We start from the raw sequence: 25267 nt of genomic DNA, 5'->3' as shown, positions 1-25267 counted from the left end.
GGGAGAAGCAGGCTTCCTGCCAAGCAGGGAGTCTGATGTGGGGCTCAATTCCAGAACCTGGTGATCGTGACCTGAGCCAAAGGCAGACACTCAACCAACTGAGGCACCTAGGCACCCATGACATTTGAATGATAAAAAGGAGTTGGCTGTAAAGAGCTAGGGGAAGAGGTCTAGATAGAATTGCTCAAGAAAAGGTGGGAGTGGTCCTCATGTATTTTAAAGCAAGGAAAGAAAGTATAGAATGGGGTTGAGGAGTAAAATGGTATAAGATAAGATCAGCTAGGTAGGCAGGAATTTTGGTTTTATTTTGAGTTTGAGGAAAAGCCACTAGATATTGAGAGCAGGGGATTATGTTTTAAGATAATGACTTCAGCAGTTGTTTGGAAAATGAACTACTACAGAAGGTTGAGAGGAGGTAAGAGTAGGAGAACCAGTTAGTTAAGAGAGCACTAGAATGGTCTCCAGATGGAAGTGGCTTTGGACTAAGGTGGTAGGTAATAATACCAATGATGAAAAGTGGGAGGGTTCAGGCTATATTTTGGAAGATGAGCCAAAAGAATTTGGAAGAAGATCTGATGTGTCTAGGTTTTCAGGGCTAAGTGGTGGGAAGAGAGAAATCAAAATGACTCCTAATTTTGATGAGAACAACTTGATATGTGGTTGTTTATTAAATGAAGTGGGGAAGACTAAGAGAAGAATAGGTTAGAAAGGAAACAAACTGCTCTTTTTTTTTTTTTTTTTTAAGTCATCTCCATTCAATATGGGGCTTGACTCACAACACTGAGATTAAGAATTGCAACGCAGGGGATCCCTGGGTGGCTCAGTGGTTTGGCGCCTGCCTTCAGCCCAGGGCGTAATCCTGGAGACCTGGGATCAAGTCCCACATTGGGCTCCCTGCATGGAGCCTGCTTCTGTCTCTCTCTCTCTCTCTCTGTCTCTCTCTATGTGTCTCTCATGGATAAATAAATAAAAATCTTAAACACACACACACACACACACACACACACACACACACACACACAGTAAGAATTGCAACGCTCCACCAATTGAGCCCGGGGGTGGGGGTAGGAGTGGGGGGTGGAGGTTGGGCAAATGCTCTATTTTGAATGTATTAATGTGAGATGCCTATTAGGCCTCCCAAAGGAGATTCAAACAGGCAGTTGAATATATAGGCCTGGAGTTCAGGAGAGAAAAGATGGAGCTGAAAATATTTGGAACTACCAGGGCATGCTTTTTTCACCTTTCACTTGGACTATTTTTGGAAACTCATAACTGGTTTTCCTGCTTCTGGCTTCATCTTGTCAAATCCACTTTCCCAGTTCACCTCCCAAAAGACCTTTCCTAACATGTAAATCTGACCATGTCACTCTGTTTACAACCCTTCAATTGCTCCATCTTCTTTCAGGATAAAACACAATCTCTTTACTATAGATACAAGATCCTTTATAATCTAGTTCTTGACTATTCCTATTCTCATCCAGTTCTGGGTTGTGACCAAATAATTGAAGAAAGCCTTAAGAAATCTCAAATGAAAATCTGTAAGAGTTGTGTATTTCCATGAGATGTGCTAAAAAAAAAAAATCCACAAAACTCTATAAAATTAAAAAATTTACAGTTTTCCTATAATACGAAATGGAATAAAACAATTCTATCACGTAGGCGGTTACAAAAATCTGTGTGAAGGCAAAGGAGTAGATAATGACACAATTCATATCTAGTTGTGTGGGCTACTTGCTCAATTCATTAATTTATAAGATTCTGGTATTATTCTTTTACCCACACATTCAGCACATATTTATTGAGTACTATTTTAGATTCTGAGGATATAGCAGTGAACAAAACAGGTTAAAATTCTTGGTCTCGTGGAATTTATATTCTAGTGGTAAGAGAACATAAACAAGATTAATAAGTGAACTAAATATAAGGAGGGGATAAGTAGCAAGGAAAAAAGTCAACCAGAGATGGAGGGCAAAAGTGTGTAAAAAGGGTGACTGTGGGATGCCTGGGTGGCTCAGTCGGTTAACCATCTGCATTGGCATGGCTTAGGTCATGATCCCAGGTCCCTGGGATCCAGCCCGGTGTGGGCTCCTTGCTCAGTGAGGAGTCTGCTTCTCCTCTTCCCCCTGCTCGTGCCTGCTCGTGCCTTCTCTTTTCTCAAAAAAGTAAATAAAATTTAAAGAAAAACTTCCTTAAAAAATAAAAGAAAAAAAGAAAGGGGTGGGTGGATGCAATTTAAATATGTGTACAGGCTTGTGATGAGCACAGGGTATTGTATGGAAGTGTTGAATCACTATATTGTACACTGAAAGTCATATTACACTGTATGTCAAGTAACTAGAATTTAAATAAGAACTTAAAAAAGAAACAAAACAAAGGAGCAAAGGGAAAAAAAAAAGAAAGAGAGGCAAACCAAGAAACAGACTATTAAGTAAAGAGAACAAATTGACAGTTACCAGAAGGGAGGTGGGTGGGGGGCTGGGTTAAATAGGTGATGGGGATTAAGGAGTGCACTCCTGATGAGCACCGAGTCTTGACTGAAAGTGCTGAATACTGTACACCTGAAACTATTATTACACTGTATGTTAACTAAATGGAAATTAAAACTTACAAAAACAAACAAAAAAAATAAATTAAAACTTAGAAATAAATAAGAAAGTGTGTGGGGAAGGCCTTGCTGAAGTGATTTTGACTAGAGACTTGAGGAATTGAGAGAATGAGCCATATGGGTATTTGGGAAAAGTGCATCCCAGGCAGAAAAAAGAGTAAGAACAAAGGCCCTGAGCTTGAAGTCAGCTGGACGAGCTAGAGGAAGAGCAACAAAGGCAATGTAGTTGGTACAGAGAGGGAAGTGGGGAGTAGTAGAAGATGATATCCCAAATGTGGGAGTAGAACATGGTGGGCCTTGTAGGCCACGGAAAAGACTAGCGTTTTCTTTGAGTGAGATGGGAGCCTGGAGGGTGGTAATTTGATTTATATGTTAATATATCACTAGGTTGAGAGTAGCTTTTCTGGGTGGAAGCAGGGGCACTAGGAGGCCGCATTAGAATAATGCAGGTGAGAGATAATTAGCATAGGAATGATATAAGTAGTAGAAGAGGATAATTCAGGGTACATTTTGAGGGCAGAGTCAACAAGATTTGCTCATGAGTCAATGTGGAGTGAGAGACGACACAAAGATTTTTGGCTGGATGACCAGAAATGGAGATACCATTAACTGAGATAAGGGAAACTGGAAGACACTGAGTTGTTTGGGAAGAAAGAACTCAGTTTTGAACATATTAAGATACCTATGAGGCATCCAAGTGGGGATGCTGAGTAGGCAACTGGATAAATGAATTCAGAAGAGAGAGCAGGCTAAAGATAGAAATTTGGGAGTCATCAGCATCCAGAGGCTATTTAAGACATGAGAATGGGTGGGATCAAGGGAGATAATACAGATGGAGAAGAGGTCCATCATCATTTGGAGAGATACGAAGAAACCAGCCAAAGAGACTGAGGAAGGGGGGCCACAGAGGCAGAAGGAGAACCAGTCCTGACTCCTAAGTCCAGACTCTTGCAGAGTCACTGGACCCCAACTAATGTCCTCCGAGAGTATGAAAACTCAGCAAGCTGACAAGATAACTCTAAAAAGTAAAACGAAGGGAACTCCAAAAATTGAATGGGATAAAATCCGTGCTTCCTTAATGGGTGAATAACTTACAATGCTGAGAAGTAAGGAATTCAGATAGGACATGTTGAAGAGCATAAAAAAGTAGAATTACTGTTAATATTTGGTATTTTCTGCATGTCTATGTTTAAGAGATGTTGATTTATTAGAGTAACAGGTCAGCTTTGTCATTCTAGTTTAAAATGTGAAATTGATTATGGGTTATAATTTTAAGTGAGAATCTTCATAACTTTATAAAGAGGACATTTAAGAGAACCCGAGGTTCACCATATTTGTAGGTTTGACTTGTGATATTTATAGGAATTATTTAAGAAAGTGGGAAGATTTGTTATTAAGACAACTGAAATACTTAAAGAAATGAAATATATTAAATTTACAAATAAACGAGTTTAAGTTTGCCTGGGCTGAAGCCTTTATTTGGTGCAAGACTCTGTAGTGCCCTTCCTGCCTCAGTCATGGAAGCCCACACAAGGTCAAAGTAGTCCGAATGCTGAGCCCCCCACATGGAGGGCAGCTGTTCTGGAGAGTCTCCCAGAACTATTAGGGACTTTATGGGAATGGGGAACAAACTTTTGTTAAAACACACACACACACACACACACACACACACACACACACACGAGTTTAAGTTTGTAAATGGAACAAAAACATAACACTATTACAATTTAAATTTACCAGACCCAGAATAAGATTAAGAGTTTAGAATGAGGGATCCCTGGGTGGCGCAGCGGTTTGGCGCCTGCCTTTGGCCCAGGGTGTGATCCTGGAGACCCAGGATCGAATCCCACATCGGGCTCCTGGTGCATGGAGCCTGCTTCTCCCTCTGCCTGTGTCTCTGCCTCTCTCTCTCTCTCTCTGACTATCATGAATAAAAAAAAAAAAGAGTTTAGAATGAGATAATCTTATTTAGAATAATCTAATGATCTGATTTAGAATAACATAAGCTAAACTTAAATACTCAAGAAAGACTGGATTTTTAACATTAGTAACTTTAATAAAATAAATATTAATTTTAAAAACCAAAGTATACAATCAAATACAATACTTTAAAAATCATCAAAGTTCCTATTTGTCAATATCTAGCCATGTCCTCATATTTACCTAAGCTTCAGTCCTATCAAATACTTGATAAATTGGGGTCTCCACCATATGCCAACCACGCTACAGAAAAAAATTAAAAAATAGGTAGGTACCCAGTCCCGCCATCAAGGAAATAAATCTGGCAAAAAAGAAGCCTGTTGTAAAGCAAGAGTCTTTGAAGAGCAACAGCCGTTCATCTAAATGTCCGCGCTTGGTTTCAAACCAAAGCCTTCTTGTATGAAATGGCCCTTTCAGCCATGTCGTTGGTAACTCTGAAAACACTACGTTTTCTTTTGCTTCCAGGTGTTTACATATATCATTCTACTGCCTGAAATACCCTTCCCTCACTCTTCCTTGTTTTTGTTTTTGTCTTGTTTTTAAAGACTCAGCTCAAGGGTCACTTCTAGAAGTCTTTCCTTACATTTCCTATCAGCCAACTCTGAAGGTTGCACCTCTTTTACATTCTCACAGCTTCTGCACCTCCTTCCAGCCAGACACTATTCTAAGCATTTACATCTTTATAAGAACTCTAAAAAGTACTATTATTACTCCCATTTACATGTGAGGAAAACAAGGCTCAGAGAAATGAAGTAAGTTGCCCAAGATCAGACCGCACAGACAAAGATCTGATAATTGGACCCAGACAATCTGGCTCCAGTTTGTGTGCTCACACATTACACTACTGGTGTGCAATAAATCCCTGATAAACATGAGAGTGAACAGAACTAATGAGATATAGTAAGCTACTAAAGAATAGCTTGGGTGTACCCTGAAATCCCAGGCTAGAATGCAGACTTTGCTGCGTATCGGCTGTGAAAGCCCAGCAAGTCACCTCATCTCAAGGCTCAGCTTCCTCTTCTGTAAAATGGAATAATAGCTCCTTTGCAGGTTATTGTGAAGATGCACACAGATATGGGTATAATAGGCACCCACATCTACCAAATGCAATAGTTGGCATCACTATACATGTAACACCATGTACAAAGTAGTTCCTCAGAAAATATTTTACTATAATTAGGTGAGAGAGATAGGAAGCCAATAATAAAAGCTAACATTTATTTCATGTTTAATATGTGCAAGGAACTGTGTAAATTCTCAATAAACACTGACTGATTTCACAACCATATAACAAAGTGCTATTACTCTCCCCATTGTACAGATGAGGAAACTGAGGACTGGAAGAATCTAACCAAAGTTGCATCGCCAAACAGTAGTAGAGTTGGACTGGTTTCCAGTCCTGATTCTAGAGGTGGAGCCCACTAGCACTACATTTTCTCTAAACTGCCTTAGACAACACAGTGGGTGGTTTTGAGCTGGACTGTGAAGAGGGATGGAACGAAAGACAAAGAATGGGGATAAAGGAATGGAATGAAGAGGCTAATAGTGAGTTCAGTTTGGGGCAGCTTGAGTGTGTGGTGCCTATGGTTTATGGAGGCAAAGCTATTCAACAGGATTAGAGCCCTAGAGAGAGGTAAACAGAAAATAAAGATTTGATGGTGGTTTAAGTTATGGGAAGAGATGAAATCATTCACAGTGAATGTATAAAAGGAGAGGAGAAAATGGACTTGGAAGAAGCCCTTAAATATCAGCCCTTAAAAGCAGAGGATACAAGCCCATAAAAGGCACCAATAAGCAGTCAGAAATGTAGAGAACTGGGGAGTGTGTAGCTGAGACCAACAGAAGAGAGGAGGGACAGCCAGTTAATTCATTTACTCGTCAACAAACATATATTGAATGTCTGGCACTGTTTTAGGTGCTGGGAGTATATTAGCAAACAAAAGACAATAATCCTTGCCCCTGTAGAGTTTACATTCTAGTCAAGGCAGACAGGCAATAAACACATAAACACATACAACTTCAGGTGATAACAGAAAATAAAGTAAGGTAGGCTACAAAATAATGGAGTGGGAGGAACCACTCCATCTATGGTGAACCATGGGAATCCCTCTTAGAAGGTGAATCTTCAAATAGACTCAGGAAGTGAGCATGTGAGCTGTTAGATACCTCAGGAAGAATTCTTTGCAGAGCAAACAGGGAAGAAAAAGCCTTGAGGGTAACTGCTTGAGTGTGGCTGAAAAACAGGATCCTAGGAGATGAGGCTAAGAGGCTGGGGGTGGGGGGTGGGAAACGGATACTGCAGTTTATATAAGACTTTGATTTTTATTCTTTTATTGACAGAGATGAGAAATTTGAGGGAGTGACACAATTTGAATTAGGATTTAAAAGGATCACTCTGGGAGCATCAGGCTTCTAGTTTCAGCTCAGGTCATGATCTCAGGGTGGTGGGATCCAGCCCAGTGTCAGGCTCTGAGTGTGGTGTGAGGCCTGCTTAAGATTCTCTCTCTCCCTCTTCCTCTTCATCTGCCCTCAGCCCCCATCATGTGCATGTGCTTGCTGTCTCTCTCTAAAACAAATAAATCAAAGGATCACTCTGGCTGCAATATTGAGAGCAGAGCAGACTGGCGTGGAGATGGTGGAGCAGAGAGGAGGCTGCTGTAAAACTCCACGTAAGGGATGACCAGGCTTGGGCTAGAATGTTAGAAGTGGCAGTAGTAGGTGACTGGACTCTAATATGTAGGAAACACAGAGCCAACAGTATGTGCTGACATCCAACATTTATGCGGAAACATAAATCCGCAGTGTGGAGAAAAGCCTGTCTGAAAATCCGTACTGGGGGGCCACTGGGGTACAGGTGACACGGCCATGAAACTAGCTGAAATCTCCTGGGAAGTGAGGGTGGATGGAAAGGAGATCTGAGCTCTCCAATGTGTAGAGTTTGGGAAGACGAACCAGCAAAGGAGACAAAAGCAGCAGCCAGTGACCTAGAAGAACCAGGAGAGATCGAAGGAGTGTAGTCTCAGAAGCCAAGCAAAGAAAGTAAACAAAGAGTGATCAGTTGTGTCTCATATAAAGTAGCATAAGGAATAAAAAGTGATCATGGATTTGACAATCTGAAGGTCAATGGCGGGCAGCCTGGGTGGCTCAGTGGTTTAGCGCCGCCTTCGGCCCAGGGCCTGATCCTGGAGACCTGGGATCGAGTCCCACGTTGGGCTCCCTGCATGGAGCCTGCTTCTCCTTCCGCCTGGCCTCTGCCTCTCTCTCTCTCTCTCTCTCTCTCTGTCTGTCTCTCAAGAATAAATAAATAAAATCTTTAGAAAAAAAAAATGAAGGTCAGTGGCAATTCTGGCAGAAGCTGTTTTCATGGGGTGGCAAGGGACAAAAGCCTGACTGCGATGTGTTTAAAGAGAAGGGAAGAAAAGTAGAAACTTGTTCTTGTGTTCTGGTTCAGAGAAGCAAAGAAAGGGGCCAGGAGCCGGAATGTAATGTGGAGTTACAGGTGTCTTTTGTTCTAAGTTGGGAGATGTTACACCACTGTCAAATATTACAAAAGGGCGCAATAAATTTAAGACATTTTATTTGGGGGGATCCCTGGGTGGCTCGGTGGTTTGGCACCTGCCTTTGGCCCGGGGTGTGATTCTGGAGTCCCGGGATCGAATCCCACATGGGGCTCCCGGCAGGAGCCTGCTTCTCCCTCCTCCTGTGTCTCTGCCTCTCTCTCTCTCTCTCTCTCTCTCTCTCTCATAAATAAATAAATAAATAAATAAATAAATAAATAAATAAATAAATAAATCTTAAAAAAAAAGACATTTTATTTGGGAGCCAGGTCTTAGTGAGTAATTGAATAACAGTAACAATGACAAGATTTCCATAAATAAAGACTTAACAGAGTATTAGACAAAATAGGGCACAGAGATTGAGACAAGGAGAAACAGGAGACAGTGACAAGATGATAGAGGGAAGGTTTTCTCTTTCTTAACTTACATAGGTAGAGAGTTTTCTTTAGGTTTATGTGGAAAGAGCTAGTTGAGTTGAACAGAAAAGGCTGAAATCAGGAGAAAGGGTACCTGATGGTGCACGGGCTGGGGCCAGAGAGGTCACCTTACCCTGTGAAGGGGAGAGAAAGAAGGGTAAGGTAGGTAAGGGTCCAGGTGGCCCAGGTTCCTGAGGTCTCTAGCTCACCCACAAATGGCAATGAGAAGGTTATTCTAATAGACATTCTTGGTTTGAGGAGAATGATACAGGTTTGGCAAAGGTGTGCGCCTCACCAACACACGTGGATATGCAGCACAGAAGCACTAGTAGTGTGGCCTCGCCGCACTGCTGCACAGTGTACCCAGGACTCCAGGGCAGCACAGAGTTAGCTGGGGCCTGGAATTTTGAAAGGTGGGTGGTGGACGACAAGGTGAGGGCACAGGTCAAGGGCGGATGGGGGTGTGCAGATAAAGCAGATGCATGGAGACCGGGTCGTAGTTGAAGGGCAGGAGGACTGGGGATGGAGGCTGTGGCCAGCGATGCTGGATCCGGGGAAAGGGTAAGAGCTGCGGCGGAGGAAGACCAGGGGATTGGAGTCCATGGCTTTCCTTCCCGATGAGGTTGCTGCAGGTGAGCAAGACTTGGTGGAAAGGGGTGCAAGGGACGCTTGGGGGGCTCAGCGGTTGAGCATCGGCCCTCAGCTCAGGGTGTGATCCTGGGATCGGGTCCCACATCGGGCTCCCTGCATGAAGCCTGCTTCTCCCTCTGCCTGTGTCTCTGCCTCTCTCTCTTTCTCTGTGTCTCGCATGAATAAATAAATAAAATCTTAAAAAAAAAAAAAGAAAGAAAGAAAGAAAGTGGGGGGTGGGACCAGGGCCGCAGCCCAAGGCAACTAGAGCAAGAGCAGACTAATGGGCTCTGGTGAGCAGAGGGGGTGTGGAGAGGACTGCTGGGGGGGTCACTGTGGGAGGAAGGGCTTGAGGTCCCAGGGGTCCTGGGAGGTGTGGGCTCAAGGGTCCTGAGGCCTGGCTGTAGCCTCAGGGTCTGGTCTGATCCCTGGTGGTGGCTGGGATCCCCCTGGAAACGAGAACTCGGAGAGGACAAGAGGGGCTCCGGGGTCAGAGATTCTTTGTGAGAGACCCACGTGTGAGCCCCATGGGAGCAGCAGGAGTCCTGGCGTCCAGGGGACTGGAGGCTCTGGGAGCCGCGGTGCACAGATGGCGGGGCTGGAGTGCGTGGGGAGCACAGTGCAGGTGCTCCAGGTGTGCAGGCAACAGGCCAGGGGGTCGGGTTGTCTGTGAAAGTCCAGAGTTTGGAATGTGCAGGGTGTGGGGGCTGGAAGAGCTGGGGGGTGAGAGAATTGCGGTGTGGGGGACAGGGAGGGGTGTGGAGGCAGGGAGGGGCTGGGTAAGGGGGATGTGGGGAGGTGAGGAGGTATGGGGGCAGGAGGGGTGTGGGGGGAGGGGATATGGGGGTGAGGGAGGCGAGGGGGTGGAGGGGTGGGGGCAGGAGGTGTGGGGGGGGGCAGGAAGGGGCGGGGTGAGGGGGCATGGGGGTAAGAGGGGTATGGGGGCGGGGAGGGGTGTGGGGGGCAGTGAGGAGTGAGGGATAAAGGGGTGGGGAGTGAGGGCGGGATGTGGGGGGAGGAGTGTGGGGGCGAGGGGTGTGGGGGCATGGAGGTGAGAGGGGGGCAGGGAGGGGTGGGGTAAAGGTGTGGGGGGGTAAGAGTGGGGTTTGGGGGCAGGGAGGAGTGGGGGGAGGGGGCGAGGGGGGTGGGGGGTGCGGGTGTGTGGGCATGGGGGTGAGAGGGGTATGGGGGCAGGGCAGGGGTGGGGGTAAAGGGGTGCGGGGGGGCGAGGGCGGTGGGGGGTGCGGGTGTGGGGGCATGCAGGTGAGGGGGTATAGGGCAGGGAGTGGTGTGGGGGGCAGGGAGGGGTGGGGGGTAAAGGGGTGCGGAGGGTGTGGGGGTGGGGAGACGGGGTGACAGCCGCCACGGCGGGGTGTGGGGTGAGGGCGGCAGGGGCGGCGGGCACAGCTCGGGGACGCCGGGGCCGGGGGTCGGGGCACGCAGGGGGGCCCGGGCCGCGGAGGGCGGGCCTTGCTCACCTTTGGCACCGCCCACGCTAGCGTGGATCCACCGCCCACCAGCGCCGCCGCCACTGCTGGGGACTCGCGGCCGAGCAGGCACGGCGCCCCGCCCCTTTCCGTTACTAGACCCGCCCCCCGGAGGCAGCTTCTCGCCCTCATTGGCCTGTCTGCCGGAGCGGAAGGGGCGGAGCCGCAGACACGTGAGGGTCGGTTTCGAGGCCTCATTGGCTGGTCTCTAGGGCGGAAGGAGCGGGGCCGCTCGGGCGGGTCTCACCTGCGGTGTCTGGGTGGCCCGAGCCCTGGCGGAGGTGGCAGGTGGCAGGAGAGCGCGGTGGGAGCGCAGGGGCCCTGGGGGTCCTGCCGGCCTGGTCCGCTCGGCGTAGCGTGAGGGTGAGGCGTATGCGCAGGGCCTGGAGCCCCGCAGGTGCTGGTGGGCATTGCTCAGTGAGCTCAGGGGCCGCCTGCAGGAAGCTGACCCTCGGGAGGTGTGCACCTGCCCACGGGGGTGGCGGTGGCTGCTGAGCAGGGAGCCCTGGCGGGGCCTGCAGACAAGGGAGCGCCGCTGGCTCAGGTGGGCCGGTGGGCGAGGCCCGTCCGGAAGGTGCGCAGCAGCGGCTGGGATTCGGGATGAGCCTGGCACCCACCGGGTTCGCCCCCGGGCAGAGTAGGAGACGCGGCTAGACGCGGCCAGGCCGTGCGCACCTGTGCAGCCCGGGCCCTCCGCACCTGGCCCGGCCGTCCGCCCCACCTGGGGGCCTCCTGCGCATGGGCTGCCCGCCGCTGGGAAACGGAGTGAAGGCAGCCTCGGGGGCGACCGCTTGGGCTTCACCAGAAGCAACACCGGATTCCAGGCAAAAGTTTCATGGAAGGCAAAGGTGTGGAAAGGGCTGCCTCTTAGGGATGGATTCATGAGGAGGTCAGGGCTGGGCTGGGAGGCCCGGGGCGCCCTGCGCAGCAGGAGAGGTGCGTGAGCCCATCCCCCAGGGCCCTGCTGGATGCTAGTGTCCAAGGCGACCTGGACCTATGGAGGAGGGAGGACTGGGCTTCTGCCAGCCGGCCTTTCAAGAGTGGTGTGGAGCAGAGCCTCTATTGGGTGAAGCCGTGAAGGTGTCAGGATTTGTGTGTTCTGGCTGTGGCCTTCATGAGTGCAGATCTGCAAACCCGGTGGGGACAAGAAGCTTATTCCGAGGCTTGATGGGTGGTCACCTTGGTTTAACATTTTGGTTTCTCCTCTTATTTGAACCAAGAACAATTAAAAAAAAACAAAAACAAAAACAAACAAAAAAACGTTGGATTTCAACATTAATTAAAAGCCAGTTTTTTGGGAGACTCTGCTCACTGCTTTCCCGAGGCTGGGTGAGCATTCTCGCAGGCCGCAACACTGATGAAGCACCTACTTCTACTTCTATAAAAGATATTTACTTTTAATGTTATTCTACTATAAAAAGCCAACATGAGGGAAAGAGCATGTGTTGCCATCTCACAGCAAGGCCACTTGGCGCGCTGGCCGCAGGCCTGCACCCCAGCTTCCCTATGGCCAGGAGGAGGCCGTGGGCCGCCACAGGGTGGTGTTCCAGCCCAGAGGTGTTCGTGGACGAGGCAGCTGGGCCCCACTCTTTGGCAGACCACGAGTGGCCCCCGGGGAACAGGTGAAGGTTCTGAAGCAAGATTTATTCCAGGTGGGTGTGGACAGTGCTGACCTCGGGAGAGACGTGCCTTTCAAAGTAGGTCACAAGCCTCTTGGTCTCCCAGCCCCGTCTCCTCCCTCTGCTAGTTCTCTGGCCTGAGCTCTGGCAGCGGAGGGGCCCCTAGTTCCCAAACAAAGGTACCCAAATGCCAGGAGAGAATTACAGAGATTTATCTTTATTAGTATCTTTATTAGCAAGAAAAAGAAAACCAGAATTTCCACCACCACCACCCCCACCCCCGCCCCCATGTTCAACCCCACTTCCACTGCCTGGGCCCTCAGAGAGCAGCATTTGCCTGGGGAGGGCCTACTGCTGGAGGTGTCCTTGGAGCCTGGGCACCCGTGCATGGCCACCCCTGTGCCTCGAGCTGACCACGGGCCCCCTCCTCCACAGTGCGGGGATGACAGGGCAGCTGGCCTGTCTCCAGCCCTCAGCTGTCAGCCTTGGGACCTTGGAAAAGATCAGCGATGTCCAGCAGAGCTTGGCGGATGTGGTTTCCAAAGCGCTGGGCGTTCTGCGGGAGCCAAGAGCTCAGACCAACCCTGGCAGGGAGCCCCTGTCTCTCTGTCCCCACAACCCAGGGTTCGTCCCCAGCCCACAGGGCCCCGGGGGGCACCCCCTCCTCGGCCTGAGCAGGGGCAGGAGAGACTCACCGTCTCCGAGCTCGAGAACTTGCTGGAGATGTGGAAGAAGATGGTGTTCTCGCCCGCGATCATGTAGGAAACCCCGTAGCCATCGTCTGCCACCTGAGGACAGCGCAGATGGTAGAGAAGGAAACGAGCCTTGCAGGGCTTGCTGTCCCCAGATTCCTGGGAAGGGGCTCATTCCTGAGGTCAGAGGCACTGCTGGGAGGAGCTCTGCCCCTGCAGCTACAGGTGCTACCGGGATCCAGGGCAGTGTTTGTCCCAGGAGGCCTGAGATCGCCGCCTCTCCCCGAGTGTCTCCAGCCCTGGCGTACGGTGGGGGACCTGGGCTCTGCACCGTGAGGGCGGCGACCAGTCCTGGGCCTGGTCAGTTGTGCTGCCGTGGGGTGTCGTGTGGGCGGCTACAGCCTGTGCCCAGGTGATAGCTGCCCACTGTCCTGGCCTGACTTCAGGGCCCTCCTCCCCCCAAGATGCTGGGGCCCAGTCCTGCTCCCCAAGAGCACTTACGGGGCCAAAGCCACCACCGGCGCCCAGGTGTTTGGGGTACTTGTCTGGGTCGAACATGCGGATTTGGAATTGAGCAATCTGGCTGGTGGAGAGGCGCCAGGGCTCCGAGAGCACCTGCAACAGAGAGGCCACCGCAGACACACGTGTGTGAACTGCCTTGCGCTTGGCACGTCCCCTTCGGGCAGGTGGTGCCTGCACAACAGCCTGAGCGGGTACATGGACTCCCCGTCGGTTCTCAGGGTGATGCAGCTGCATAGAACCCCCGAGGCCCCTGTGACCTGACGGTCCCCTCGGCCCGTCCTACCAGCCTGTCTCTCCCTGGGCTCTGCTCCCTCCCCTGGGGCTGCTGCGCCCCTGCCCCAGTGTGTGGACACTGGAGGACCCCTTCACCCTGACCCTCTGTCTTCCCCCTCTGCCTCCCCTCTCTGCCTCCCCTCCGAGTGCTGTCAGCACCCGACAGCCACATGTCTGTCTGTCCACGCTCAGGAGAATGGCAGCTCCACGAGGGGAGACTCCTGCTCAGAACCAGGCCCCTGGGCCTGGACGGGCCGCGGGGAGGGCAGCTGCAGGGCAGGGGACAGGGACACCACCACCGACCATGCTGACCTCAGCCAGGAAAGGGGAGCTGACCCCCAGGTACTTGGAGACCACGTAGAGGCAGAAGAGGTGCCTGTCTATGCCAGCCCCTGTCATTGCCAGGCGGTACATATTCTGGTGTTTCTTGGAAGCCTTCCGGAAGAGGTCTCGGAGGTCAGCTTTCTGGGGGGCAGAGGTGAGGCGGTGAGGGGTGGGGCGGTGAGGAGTGGCCTGGCCCCCAAGCAGCTGGTGGTGGAGCCGGGCGCTCACCATGTGGGACCCCTCCGCCATGGCCTGCACAAAGGCCGTGGACTCGCTGGTGCAGGAGCGCACGGTCTCAGTCCGTCCCTCCCGGAACATCCTGGTCATGGAGGCCTCGTAGGTGAGACAGAACTTGCCCCTGTCCTGGGGGGTACAGGGGGTGAGTGCGGCCGCTGAGGCTGCGCCCCCTGCCCCCACGGCCCGGCCCCTACCCGGAAGTGGGCGAGCTGCAGGGCAATCTGCACAAAGGCGTCCGGGCTAGTGCGACACTTCTTGATGAGGCCTTTGCCGAATGGCAGGAACTGGAAGCAGTACAGCTCCACGTCGTCGGCTAGCGCCATGGCCACCTGGCAGGAGCTCTCGATGACCGCTCGGCACTGCCAGCAGAGGGAGGGGTCAGCTGGGGGCAGAGCTCGGCACGCGGGGCTGCAGGGTCAGAGGGAGGCCTGGAGGGGACGACACATCCACAAACACGGGAGACCCCCTGAGGGGCCTGGGCCAGGAGGCCGGCGGGTGCTCCATGGGCCAGGGTCACGCCCAGGTCACTCACTGGCCACCAGAGGGTCCCAGGACCTCCCTGGACTCTGACAAGCTCTGTCCCTCCCCCCTGAGAGCGCCCCCCATCCCTGTCCCTTCTTGGCCACACACCTGCTCAGGGATGTCCCACTGCAGCCGCTGGGGAGCGGCCAGCGCGGGGTTAGCTTTGCCCTGGCAGTGCCCAGTCTCCGTGTAGCCGAGGTGGAAGGTCTCGGTACCCAAGACAAACTGCAGGGAGAAGGGGAGGCTGAGGAGCCAGCCTCGTGCCCCACACCCAGCCGGCCCCATAGGACCCCTCCCTGGCCCATCACCTCCCAGAGGTGCCCTATGATGGGGGCGTCTGCCCATGCGTGTTCTGTGTTGAGGCCCAGCTGGCCGTTCTTGAAGGCGATGACTGTGAAAGACTTGTCGAACCACCTGCAGGAGGGGAGGCGGGAGATGCAGGCGGGCGCGGAATGGGGGGGCCGGTGGGGGGCCACGGCCAGGGCGTCACACCTGTTGTAGCAGTTGCCGTGCAGCAGGGCCTTGCCGTATAGGCTGAGGCTGGCCTCATCCTCGGGGTCGTAGTGGTGAGACTCCTCGTCCAGGGCCACAAAGAAGGCAGCTCGCTCGATGGCATCCAGAGCAGCCTTGTTCTTGCCGGAGCTGAAGAAGGCCTGGCGCGCCTGTGCCCACTCCAGTCTGGGGCACAAGGGTAGGGAGGGCAGTGGGGTCCCTGTGGGCAGTGGAGGACCCCCCCGCCAACCCCGGACCTGGCAGGACCGTCCGGGGGAATCCCTGCCCCACTTGCTCCACCTCCACCCAGTCAGACGTGGCTAGATGCCGCCATGGCCACCAGTGCCCCCAGCTACAGAGGGTCCTACCACAGACAGGGGGCACCCTGCCGGTGGGCATGCCCCTTGCCAGGCCTCTGGGCCCAGGTTCTGGATGCCCTGCGGGTGGGCCCTTGTCCCCGTGGGGCGCTGGTACCTTCCCCCGGCCGTGAGCGCTGCTAGCTTCTCCTCCCCGGGCTGGGGCGGGGACGGGTCGTCCAAGATCCTCTGGAACTGCAGCTCCAGGTCGCAGGGCTTGAGCAGCTGGGAGCCCTCGTACAGCCACAGCTTGAAGAAGCGGCCCTTGTGGTAGACAGCCACGTGCCTGCTGTCCGACAGGTGCTGCAGCAGATCTGGGGCAGAAGCCGGCAGGGGGCAGGGGCTGAGGCCTGGGCCGGGCGCACCTCCCTGCTCCCGCACCACCCTGTGCTGCAGGCCTCCACCTGGACTTCCCCTGTGCGGGGCTGTGGCGGTGCCGCCGTCGAGCCAGGCCCCGTGCCGGGCTCCCGTACCTCTTGTGCAATGCCAACAGTCCTAGGGAACACTTCACAGAAGAGGAAGCTGAAGCTCTAGGAAATTACACACACTGTCCCAGTGTCGGGAGTCGGGCTCGCAGCACGCAGCCCCTCCTGCTCTGCAGCTCCACCCCTCCTGCTCTCCTTACCCAGGCCGCCTGCCTGGCTCGCAAGGTCCCAGCACTGGCATCAGGCCTGCGGACACGTGGTATCTGGGATGGCTCACAAACCAAGCATTTGTCACAGTTACATGACCCTGAGATACCTGGGACACTCGGTGACGATGAGCAGATTAGAGGGCACCTAGCATGCAGGCCCCGAGCTGGGAGGGTGGGGGGACTCGGTCCTGAGGGCCCCAGCACAGCACGAGCACGGGCACGGACACCTGGCTGTGGCCCAGTACCTGTCTCCTTGCCCGGGATCCGGGTCGTGTTGAACATCCTCTCCATCTGGTAGGAACACATGGGCACGATGCCCAGGGCCATCACCTGGGGGGAGGCCAGCGCAGCTCAGATGCGGCCGTCTCTCCCGGCTGCGCCGCCCGCCTCACACAACTCACAGGCTTGATCTCCTCGCGGTCCAGTTTACGGCGGTACATGATCATAGCATGCACGACATTGCCCAGGCGGGCTGCCTGGATGTTTGTATTCTTGATGAGCACCAAGTCCTGCAGAGACAGAGCAGAGCCTCAGGTGCCGTGCCATGATCTCTCTGGGCTGCTATTGCCTGGGTCTCCCTGCCTGAGGCTCCGGGGCTCCTGACCCCCTTCCCCAGGCCACCCTGCACCTGCGCTCAGCGTGCACTGCCACAGATGGACCTGTGACCCAGCACATCGCCCCTCAGCTCAGCTGGAATCTTTCGAGCTTTTTCATGACCTACTTTGTTCATGTTTTGTTTTGCATTGAGAAATAGTTTAAAACCTATTGCAGGCAAGTTGCATGTACGTCGTGGGGGGGGGGCAGCTTTATGGGGGAGGGGACGTTGGCACGTGACTCAGAATGGCTCTGGACAGCGGGAGACAGCGGGAGAGGAGAGGCACGCTGTGGAGCCCCGTGGCTGGGCTGTGGGGACACCCGGCTGACTGGGCACCTCAGGTGCTGGGAGCCGGAGAAGAGCTGGTCGCGGGGCGACGGGCTGAGCTCTGAGTGAAGCAGCTCGGGGTTCACATAGTGACACAAAGGGGAGGCACGAAGGGAGAAGCTCCCTGCTGGTGGCGTCAGGATGGTTGGGAACCTGCGGCTGGGATGCCAGCGACAGCCACGGCGGGAAGGGCCAGGTCCTGGGCTGGGCCGGGCAGTGAGCCCGGGGGACTCGGAGAGTGACAGTGTCAGGCTGTGGGTCCTCAGGAGCCCGGCTGCCCTGACTGTTCTTCCAGGATCTCCCCCAACCTCCCCACCACCCCGGGCCCGATCGCACCATGACATAGTAGTTGCTGTTCACCACAAGAGGCGCCCTGCTGCGCAGGTACACGTACTCTTCCCACCAGTCACTCACCTGCGGAAGGAAGGGAGGGGTCAGGGTGGGGGCAGAGGCAGGGGACACCCCCCCACACACACAGGAGGGTGAGGTAAGCCCAGGAGGGGACTCACATAGTTGGTTGCCCACCATGACTTGAGGACCAGGTACTTCTGCAGCCGGGGGGCGGTCTTGTCCTGGAATTCCTTGGCCAGGACCTCCATTCGGTAGTATTTCTCATCATCCAGCAAGGGCCGCACAGACTCCAAGTACTGTCCAGCCAAGTCATTGTCAGTGTGGGGGCCAAACAGCAATGACCACCTCTGTCCTGCCCCCCCCCCCCGCCAACCCGGCCCCATAGCTCTCAACCCCGCTCTTTGCAGGGGATGGTCCCTGATGTTTGGAGAAGTCCTCGCAGTCCAGCTTAGCTTGCCCCACTGGGATGTCTGACCCGGACCCTCACCCGCTGAACTGTGGCCGGCACACTGGGCACAGGAAGCTTGGGCAGGGATGTCTGGAAGCTGTAGAGCATGGGCCTCCGGCTGGACAGCAGGCGGACACAGATCTGGGCACACAGAATGTTTCTGGTGAGAACCAGGGGAAATAACAGAAACAGCCACATTTGAGGAGCTGGGTCCCCAACCCAGGACAACCTCAGAACCAGGACAAACCCATGCACCAGGTGCCACTGCCCCACCTGCCTCTCCCAGCTTACAACCCCAAATGAGGTCCCCAGAGTCTCAAACCAGATGCCTGAACCCCTCCACCGGCTCCTGCTCACAGCCCAGACTTTGGTGAAGTGGCTGGTCTGGCCGTGCATCTCGAACATCCAACCGTGGTAGGAAAGAAGCAGTTTCAGGGTTTGGCGGAAGAAGAAGATGCCCATCATCCAGACCCCCGTGGAGAAAATGGCCATGCTGAGAAGTGCCCGGGTCTGTGGGGTCTGGTAGGGGCCACATCTGCTGGGGGAAGGGAGAGGGCTGCAGGGGGTCCACTTGAGATCAGGCTGGGTGGGGGGGGGGGAGTCTGACTCTGCACTTCTGACCGTGGTGGATCGCGTCGGGGGAGGCATTGATGAAGAGCACTCCTGGGCACCCTCATGTCCGAGGGCCTTACATTCAAACTTAGAAAGTAGGACTCAGATGACAGTGGCCCCCCGGGAGGGCTGCCCCTAGGAACTCCAGGGGCTACTACTGGTTTGTGCCCTGCTCAGGAGCCTGCCCCGCCCTCCCCGGGAGCCCTGCTTCTCACCCCTCAGGGAGGCATCTCTGGATGCAGCACACCAGTCCCATGGAGATGTCCACCTTGCAGTAGGAAGAGCCCACCGTCGCCATGACAACAACTAGCCAGCTGGTGGGGCTGCCAGGGTACACACCCCTGAGGATGCCATTCTGCGGGGCAGACACAGGCAGCTTGCAGCAGGAAAGGCAGCTTGCAGGGGGAAAGGCCGTGGGGAGGAGGCAGCCGAGCTCCAGGTCTTGCGGGACCTCCTCCCTCCCTCACTTGCTGTACTCTTCCTCCTCCACGCTCCCCTACCTGCAACACCCCTTACTCACCAAGCGGCTGCTATTCCTTGCGCCCAGTCTGCCCTGCACCCCTGAGCACCCCTGGGGCTTCTGCACTGCTGGAGCCTGTCACCCAGCCTGACTGACGGCCAGCCTCCAGCCTCGGTGGTGGGGGGCAGCCGCCGACACCTGGCCTCGCCTCCGGGGAGACTGTTCGCACCTGCCAGAACCACCTGCGCCCACCTTGATGCGAATCAGGCGTTTCTTCCAGGAGTTGATCCCGGACAGGTAGATGTGCTTCAGGGCCTCCCGACTGAGTCGGAAGTCCACCCCGTCTGGGGTCACAGTGAACTGGAAGGCCACAGCCTGGTGCGCTTCCGCCATCCTGGAGGTTGGCCCTCACCTGGGGGGGTGTGCGCGCGGGCTGAGGCCAGCCCCGCCCCCGCGCCCCCGGTGCGCCCCCCCCCCCCCGCGCCCCGGCTCTCCCACCCCCACCCCCGCGCCCCCGGTGCTCCCGCCCGCCCCGCCCCCGCTCGGGGCCCCGCCCCCCCGCCCAACGGCCGCTGGACCCTCGCGCCGCGATCGGATCCGGGGGCCCCGCTGGAGGGGCAGGGGGGCAGGGGGAGCAGGGGCCGGGAGCCCCGGAGCCGCGACGAGGTGGGGGCACCAACCGCGAGGGGCCCCGTGCCACTCACGGCTGGGGTTCGCTTCCGTCCGCGCGGGGGGCCAGTCGGTCTGGCCCGTGTCCCCACGTCCTTCAGGCCTGGCCGCCCCGCCCCCGCCGGGAACCTGACACCCACTCCCAAATTTGGGTCGAGCAAACAGATGTGGGGCGGCGACCAGAATCCCCTCCTCTGTGTGGTGGGAACCGGGGTGGGGGCGGGCTCTGCAGGCCGGCGTGGCTCGGAGGTCCGAGAACCTGGGGGCGGGGGGGCGGGCCGGGCCGGGGCTCACGTGAGGATGGGAGCATTAGAGCTAAAAATAGCTGAATGTAGGGAAAAGGTCGCCAGGGCGTCAGCTGTGCGCCTGTGAGCCGGGCAGCCCCCCTCCCAGGTCCTTCCAGTGCTGGTCGGGGAGCTGCAGCCAGGGATCCTGTGACCCGGGTCAGCCCCGGCACCCAGCTGCCTTTCCAGAAGGGGACAGTGAGGCTCAGCTCAGGGGGCAGGTCAGGCTGCGCGTTCCCCGGGGTGGGCGGAGGCAGAGCCAGGACCAGGTGTGAGGGAAGCAGCTTGTTTATTCTTAGGGTGCACAGCCCGGGTTTGTCCCACCACGACCCTCAACCCCAGGCTCACTCCGGGGCTCAGCCCAGTCCCCAGGGTGCCCTGCTCTGTGCCCCTCCCTCCAAGGTCCTGCCCTGGAGGCTCCAGGAGCCATCTGAGGAGTTGGGGGCCGGAGAGTCAGGATGAGGGGTGAAAGCCACTCAGCTGTCCTTTCTGCTGGAAGTAGAACTGGAACCGAGACTGGGCATATTCCTAGGGAAAGAGACCTGTGAGAGGGCCTGGGCCAGCCTCCCACGCCCGCCTGTGCCCCCCCCCCCCAGGGTGCCCAGACACCTGGACTGCCCACCTGCTGCTCCCCCATCTGCATTACTTACCAAGTAACCAAATTCTATGGTGGACATAGATGCCTGGAGGATAGACCAGAGACCCCAAAAGAAATGGGATGCCAGAGCGTATCTAAGGAGGGCAGGAAAAACAGGGGTTCACAGCACACTTGGGATCCCAAGGATCCCACCCCTGAGGCCGGTCAAGCCCCAAAGCTCAGACTCCTCCCCCACTGCCTTAACCCCACCACGTCCTGACCCCAGAGGTGGCCCGCCTCCCTCTTCCTCAGCACCCTGCTCTACCCCCCTCCCACCCATCTTTCCTCACCGATTAGCCTCTACCAACAAATCTTCTTCCAGTTTTCTCTGCTCCTCCTGGGAGACGGTGTCACCTTTCTTGCCTTCTGCCAGGTAATGGCGAATAAAATGGAGCTGACGTGGACAGACGAGTCAGGAGATGGGGAGAGAGTGCAGAGCACATCCCCGTGAACACCCTTTCTCGCTGTTCTGTCCAGACCTCACCTTCCTCCTCCCTTGGGAGGCCAGGTCCTGCTCCCCAGCCTCCAGTCCACATACCTGCTGCCCCCGGGTGGGGTAGTCTGCGGGCTGCGCTTTGTAGAAAGGCCACTCCTCGTGAGTATAATCATAAACCCACTCACAGAAATGGTTCCCAATGTCAAAGCCCCTGGGGGAATAAGGTGGACGCTCAGTCCCCAAATACCCTGGGCAGCCGGGACGCAGAGAGGAAGGCCTAGTCTGTCTGTCAGGCTGCTGCGGGAACAGACCCATGGACGCCATCCTACTCTCACCTGTAGTTGTAACTACTGTACTCGAAGTCAACCAGCATGAGTCTGTCGGTGTTTTCTGGCTCTGAGAGCAACAAGATGTTCCCTGGGAGAATGGGTGGAGGTGCAGTCACTTCAGGGCCCTCTGCCCCCCTCACCTTAGGAGACACTGATGCTTTGTCCTACCTTCCTGGACGTCATTGTGGCAGAAGACCACTGGGGATGGGGTGGAGTCGAGCAATTTCCTGCGGGGCAACAGGGGCAAGGGTCCTGAGCAGCAGTGACTAGAGAAGGGTCAGTCCCCCTTGTGGGCCAGGGCCTGAGCCCACCCTCGGTAAATCCTGGGGAAGGACCCAGTTAGGTGCCGGGTGCTGCTGCCCCTCACCTGAGGTTGCCCATCTCATCCTTCAGGCTGTACATCTCCAGTAGGTTCATCTGGGGGAGGTCAGTGGGGGGCAGGTCCTGGATCTGCTTCAGGTACCTGAAGCCCGGAGAGGAAGATAACACTGCCTCCGTCCCTCCCTACCGCCTCCTGGTCTACGCCCGGCCGTTTTTCTGTCTCTGTTCACTTGTCTGCCTTACTTGGGAGCCCGTTCTGTGGGAAACCATGCTAGGCACCGGGACACCTGATCCACTCAGCTGGAGGCCTGGGCAGTCATGGGCACGTTCAGCTACAGGCCAGCGTAGTAACTGCCAGCATCAGGGTTCAGAACAGGTGTGCAGGAGCCCCGAGGCGACTCCTGACTCACCGTTCCATGGTCCCAAACAGCCAGTGGGGCTCCTTAGTGAACGGCATCTCCATGCCATGGAACCGGGCCATCTTCGTGGCGATTTCTGCGGACAGCACCGGCTCTCGAAGCTCACAGGTTTTCAGTGGCCGGCTCTGCACCCAGGAGCCTATCAGGGTGGTGAGGGGGCTGGGGCAGGAGGGGGAAGGGGTGGGGAATGGAAGTGGGAGGGAAGTCAGGGTTTTGGGTAAAGGCCCTACCTGGGGTTAGGGACATGAGGACAGGCACTGGAAAGGGGACGGGGCTGGGGGCAGAAGGTGCCTCAGGGAGGTCAGGGCCGGGTTCGTACTGGGATGTACTGTTCCAGCCGGCCCTCTGGAAAGACTCCATAGAGCTGGGGCCCCAGCGACCGCTCTGCCAGGATGGCAAACATCACACTTTCGAGGACCAAGGAATCCACGCCCTGAAGGAAGATGGACAACCCAGGGGACAGGGTCACAAACACAGGAGGCTCTGCTCCCCACCCCCTCCTGGCACGTCTTGCTCTATTGCCTGGAGACTTCAGAACCAGGCTCCAGTAGGAGAATCTACAAATTACTTAGGCCCTGGGCCTCAGTGAGAACATCACCTGCCCGACAGCTCTCATGTGCAGGACGCCCTCGCCTGCAGGATGCCCCTCGCCTGCAGGACGGCCCTCACCCTGCAGGACTGCCTCACCCTGCAGGACTGCCCTCGCCCTGCAGGACTGTCCTCACCTGCAGGACACCCCTCGCCTGCAGGATGGCCCTCACCTGCAGGACACTCCTCACTGGCAGGACGCCTTCACCTGCAGGGCGCCCTCACCTGCAAGGACACCCCTCATCTGCAGGACACCCCTCATCTGCAGGACACCCCTCGCCTGTAGGATGCCCTCACCTGCAAGGACACTCCTCACTGGCAGGACGCCTTCACCTGCAGGGCGCCCTCACCTGCAAGGACACCCCTCATCTGCAGGACACCCCTCGCCTGTAGGATGCCTCACCTGCAGGACGCCCTCACCTGCAAGGACACCCCTCGCCTCCAGGACGCCCTAACCTGCAAGGACACCCCTCGCCTGCAGGACAGCCCTCACCTGCAGGACGCCCTCACCTGCAGGACACCCCTCACCTGCAGGATGGCCCCGTACAGCCGCAGCAGCACCTCCCGGGGCTCCTTGCCAACGCTCGGCAGGTGGTCCGGCAGCGAGCAGCGGAACAGCAAGTTACTGAGGCCCCCGCTGCAGACCCAGAGCAGGGCGCGCTCAGGCCGCGGCCGCTGCACCTGCCCCGCCGCCATCACCCCGCCCGCCCCCTCCCCACGTGCCCCGGGGCCGCGGAGACTCGGCGTCCCCAGGCCCGAGCTCGACCCCTGACCCCTGACCTCCCACCTCACAGGGTCCACCCTCAGTTCCTCCGGCCGCGCCCGGCGCCACGCCCCGCCCAAGTACTCCCGGCAGCACTGGTAGGCGCGGCGCTCGGCGTCACGGGACAGCGACGAGCCGCGCCGCCGGTTCGGGGCCGCGTCCGGGCACTGAGACTGCCGCAAGCTGTCCTTGGCCAGCCGGTCGCCAACAGCCCCGCCTCCGGCCACAGCTGTCCCCTCGGCAGCCATGGCGCCCGCTGGACCAAGCCCAACGTCCAGCCGCGCGCAGCCCCCTTCGGGCGGACTCGGCTCCTTCCGGCCGCGCTCGGGCCCGCTTCCGGCCGGCCTGCGCCTGTCCGGTCGCACTCGGGTCTCTCCGGCTCTCTTCGGCCCTCGGCGGCGCCGCTCGGCTCTCTCCGTGACCCGCTGCGGGGGGGCCCTTCCCGAAGGCCGAATTGGGCGAGTCTCCGCCGTATCCCGCCCCTGCTCGGGGCGAAGGCCAATGAGCTCTCTCGGTGGGCGGGGCCGCTCTGATGACAGGCAGCTGGGAGGGTCCACGTGGACCAACCGGAGGCGCGCTGCCTCGGGGCGGGGTCACGTGGGCGGGGTAACGTGGGCGGGTGGTGCTACCCCGCCGCCGGCCGGGTGACCCAGGGACCCTCACTGGACGGGGCGCCCAACCCCCGGGGTAGGCGACGAGGAAGAGAGCCGCTGAGTGAGTGTGGGGCACGTCCGGGGACTAGAGGATGTGGGGCACACTTGCTGAGTGGGTGGGTTTTGGCCCTTCGGGACAGTCGGTGCCTCCGAGCGCCTTAAGCCCCTCACCGCCTGAGGCTCGGAGGAAGCGCCTGGAGCCCTGCTGAGACTACGCCCCCACGCCCACCCACTAGCCTCGTGGGCTCACCTTGGAGCGCACACCTGGGGATGCACACGGGCCGCCCCCCTCCCAGGATTCACCTTGGAGCACACACTTGGGTATGTACACGGGCCGCCTCCCCCAGGGCTCACCTTGGAGCACACACCTGAGGATGCACACGGGCCGCCCCCCCCCCCCAGGATTCACCTTGGAGCACACACCTGGGGATGCACACGGGCCGCCCCCCCCCCCCAGGATTCACCTTGGAGCACACACCTGGGGATGCACACAGGCCGCCTCTCCCAGGGCTCACCTTGGAGCACACACCTGAGGATGCACACCACCTTGCCCAGAGGTCTCACTCTGGAGCACATACCTGAGGCTGCAACCCCCACCCCCAGGGCTCACCTTGGAGCACACACCTGAGGCTGCATACCTGGCTCCTGGTCCAGTTTGGTGGTTTGAAGACCCACCACACGCAGCCCACCTGGATGGGGTCCCACCTTAAGTATGTACCTCCTGTGTTTCTGCTTTTGCCGGAGACAGGAATGGCAACCAGAATGACTGGAGCCACAGGGATTTGTGGTAGTGTTCTTGGGGTGACAGATGGGCAGCCGACTACAGTGTTGTTTGATTTGAATAACCAGAAAGAAATGAAGAATTTGTGATTGGAAGGCAAATGCCAGTTGCTGCAGTGGAAAATCCTGCTCCCTTGCTCTAAATCTGAGCTGGTTCTGAGGCCTGGAGCCCACTGGTTGGAAAGGACGCTTGGTCTCTCAGAGAAGGATTCCCCCAATAATCACCATAAGGATATGAAAAAAAAATTG

At 56.3% G+C, this 25267-nt stretch overlaps 2 protein-coding genes across 3 annotated transcripts; both read right to left on the bottom strand.

Annotated features, from left to right (window-relative positions):
* Positions 1-12585: 12585 nt before the first annotated feature.
* CPT1B (carnitine palmitoyltransferase 1B) lies at positions 12586-20067 on the bottom strand. 2 transcript variants are annotated; one of them, XM_055328892.1, is made up of 19 exons: positions 19844-20064; positions 19392-19551; positions 18895-19034; positions 18425-18602; positions 18107-18208; positions 17778-17915; positions 17605-17682; positions 16748-16855; positions 16592-16676; positions 15831-16026; positions 15357-15542; positions 15173-15278; positions 14973-15089; positions 14537-14701; positions 14334-14468; positions 14094-14246; positions 13488-13601; positions 12990-13082; positions 12586-12850 (listed from the first exon to the last, which is right to left on the bottom strand). In XM_055328892.1, the coding sequence occupies exons 2-19, from the start codon at positions 19530-19532 to the stop codon at positions 12767-12769; spliced, it is 2319 nt and encodes a 772-aa protein (XP_055184867.1). In that variant the 5' UTR covers positions 19533-19551; positions 19844-20064; the 3' UTR covers positions 12586-12766. The 2 variants fall into 2 exon arrangements, with proteins under 2 accessions (XP_055184867.1, XP_055184866.1); XM_055328891.1 differs by having other exon boundaries at positions 18107-18602; positions 19844-20067.
* Positions 20068-20362: 295 nt separating this feature from the next.
* On the bottom strand, positions 20363-23948 carry CHKB (choline kinase beta). Its single transcript, XM_055328893.1, has 11 exons — positions 23610-23948; positions 23351-23459; positions 22554-22667; positions 22226-22359; positions 21862-21957; positions 21663-21721; positions 21501-21582; positions 21268-21376; positions 21020-21123; positions 20743-20824; positions 20363-20620 (listed from the first exon to the last, which is right to left on the bottom strand). The coding sequence occupies exons 1-11, from the start codon at positions 23831-23833 to the stop codon at positions 20546-20548; spliced, it is 1188 nt and encodes a 395-aa protein (XP_055184868.1). The 5' UTR covers positions 23834-23948; the 3' UTR covers positions 20363-20545.
* Between the last annotated feature and the right edge of the window lie 1319 nt (positions 23949-25267).

The sequence above is a fragment of the Nyctereutes procyonoides genome, unplaced genomic scaffold, assembly GCF_905146905.1.
Source record: "Nyctereutes procyonoides isolate TBG_1078 unplaced genomic scaffold, NYPRO_anot_genome, whole genome shotgun sequence".
Classification (NCBI taxonomy): Eukaryota; Metazoa; Chordata; class Mammalia; order Carnivora; family Canidae; genus Nyctereutes; species Nyctereutes procyonoides.
Note: the sequence above shows the minus strand (reverse complement) of the source record. Positions and strands in the feature narration are given on the sequence as shown.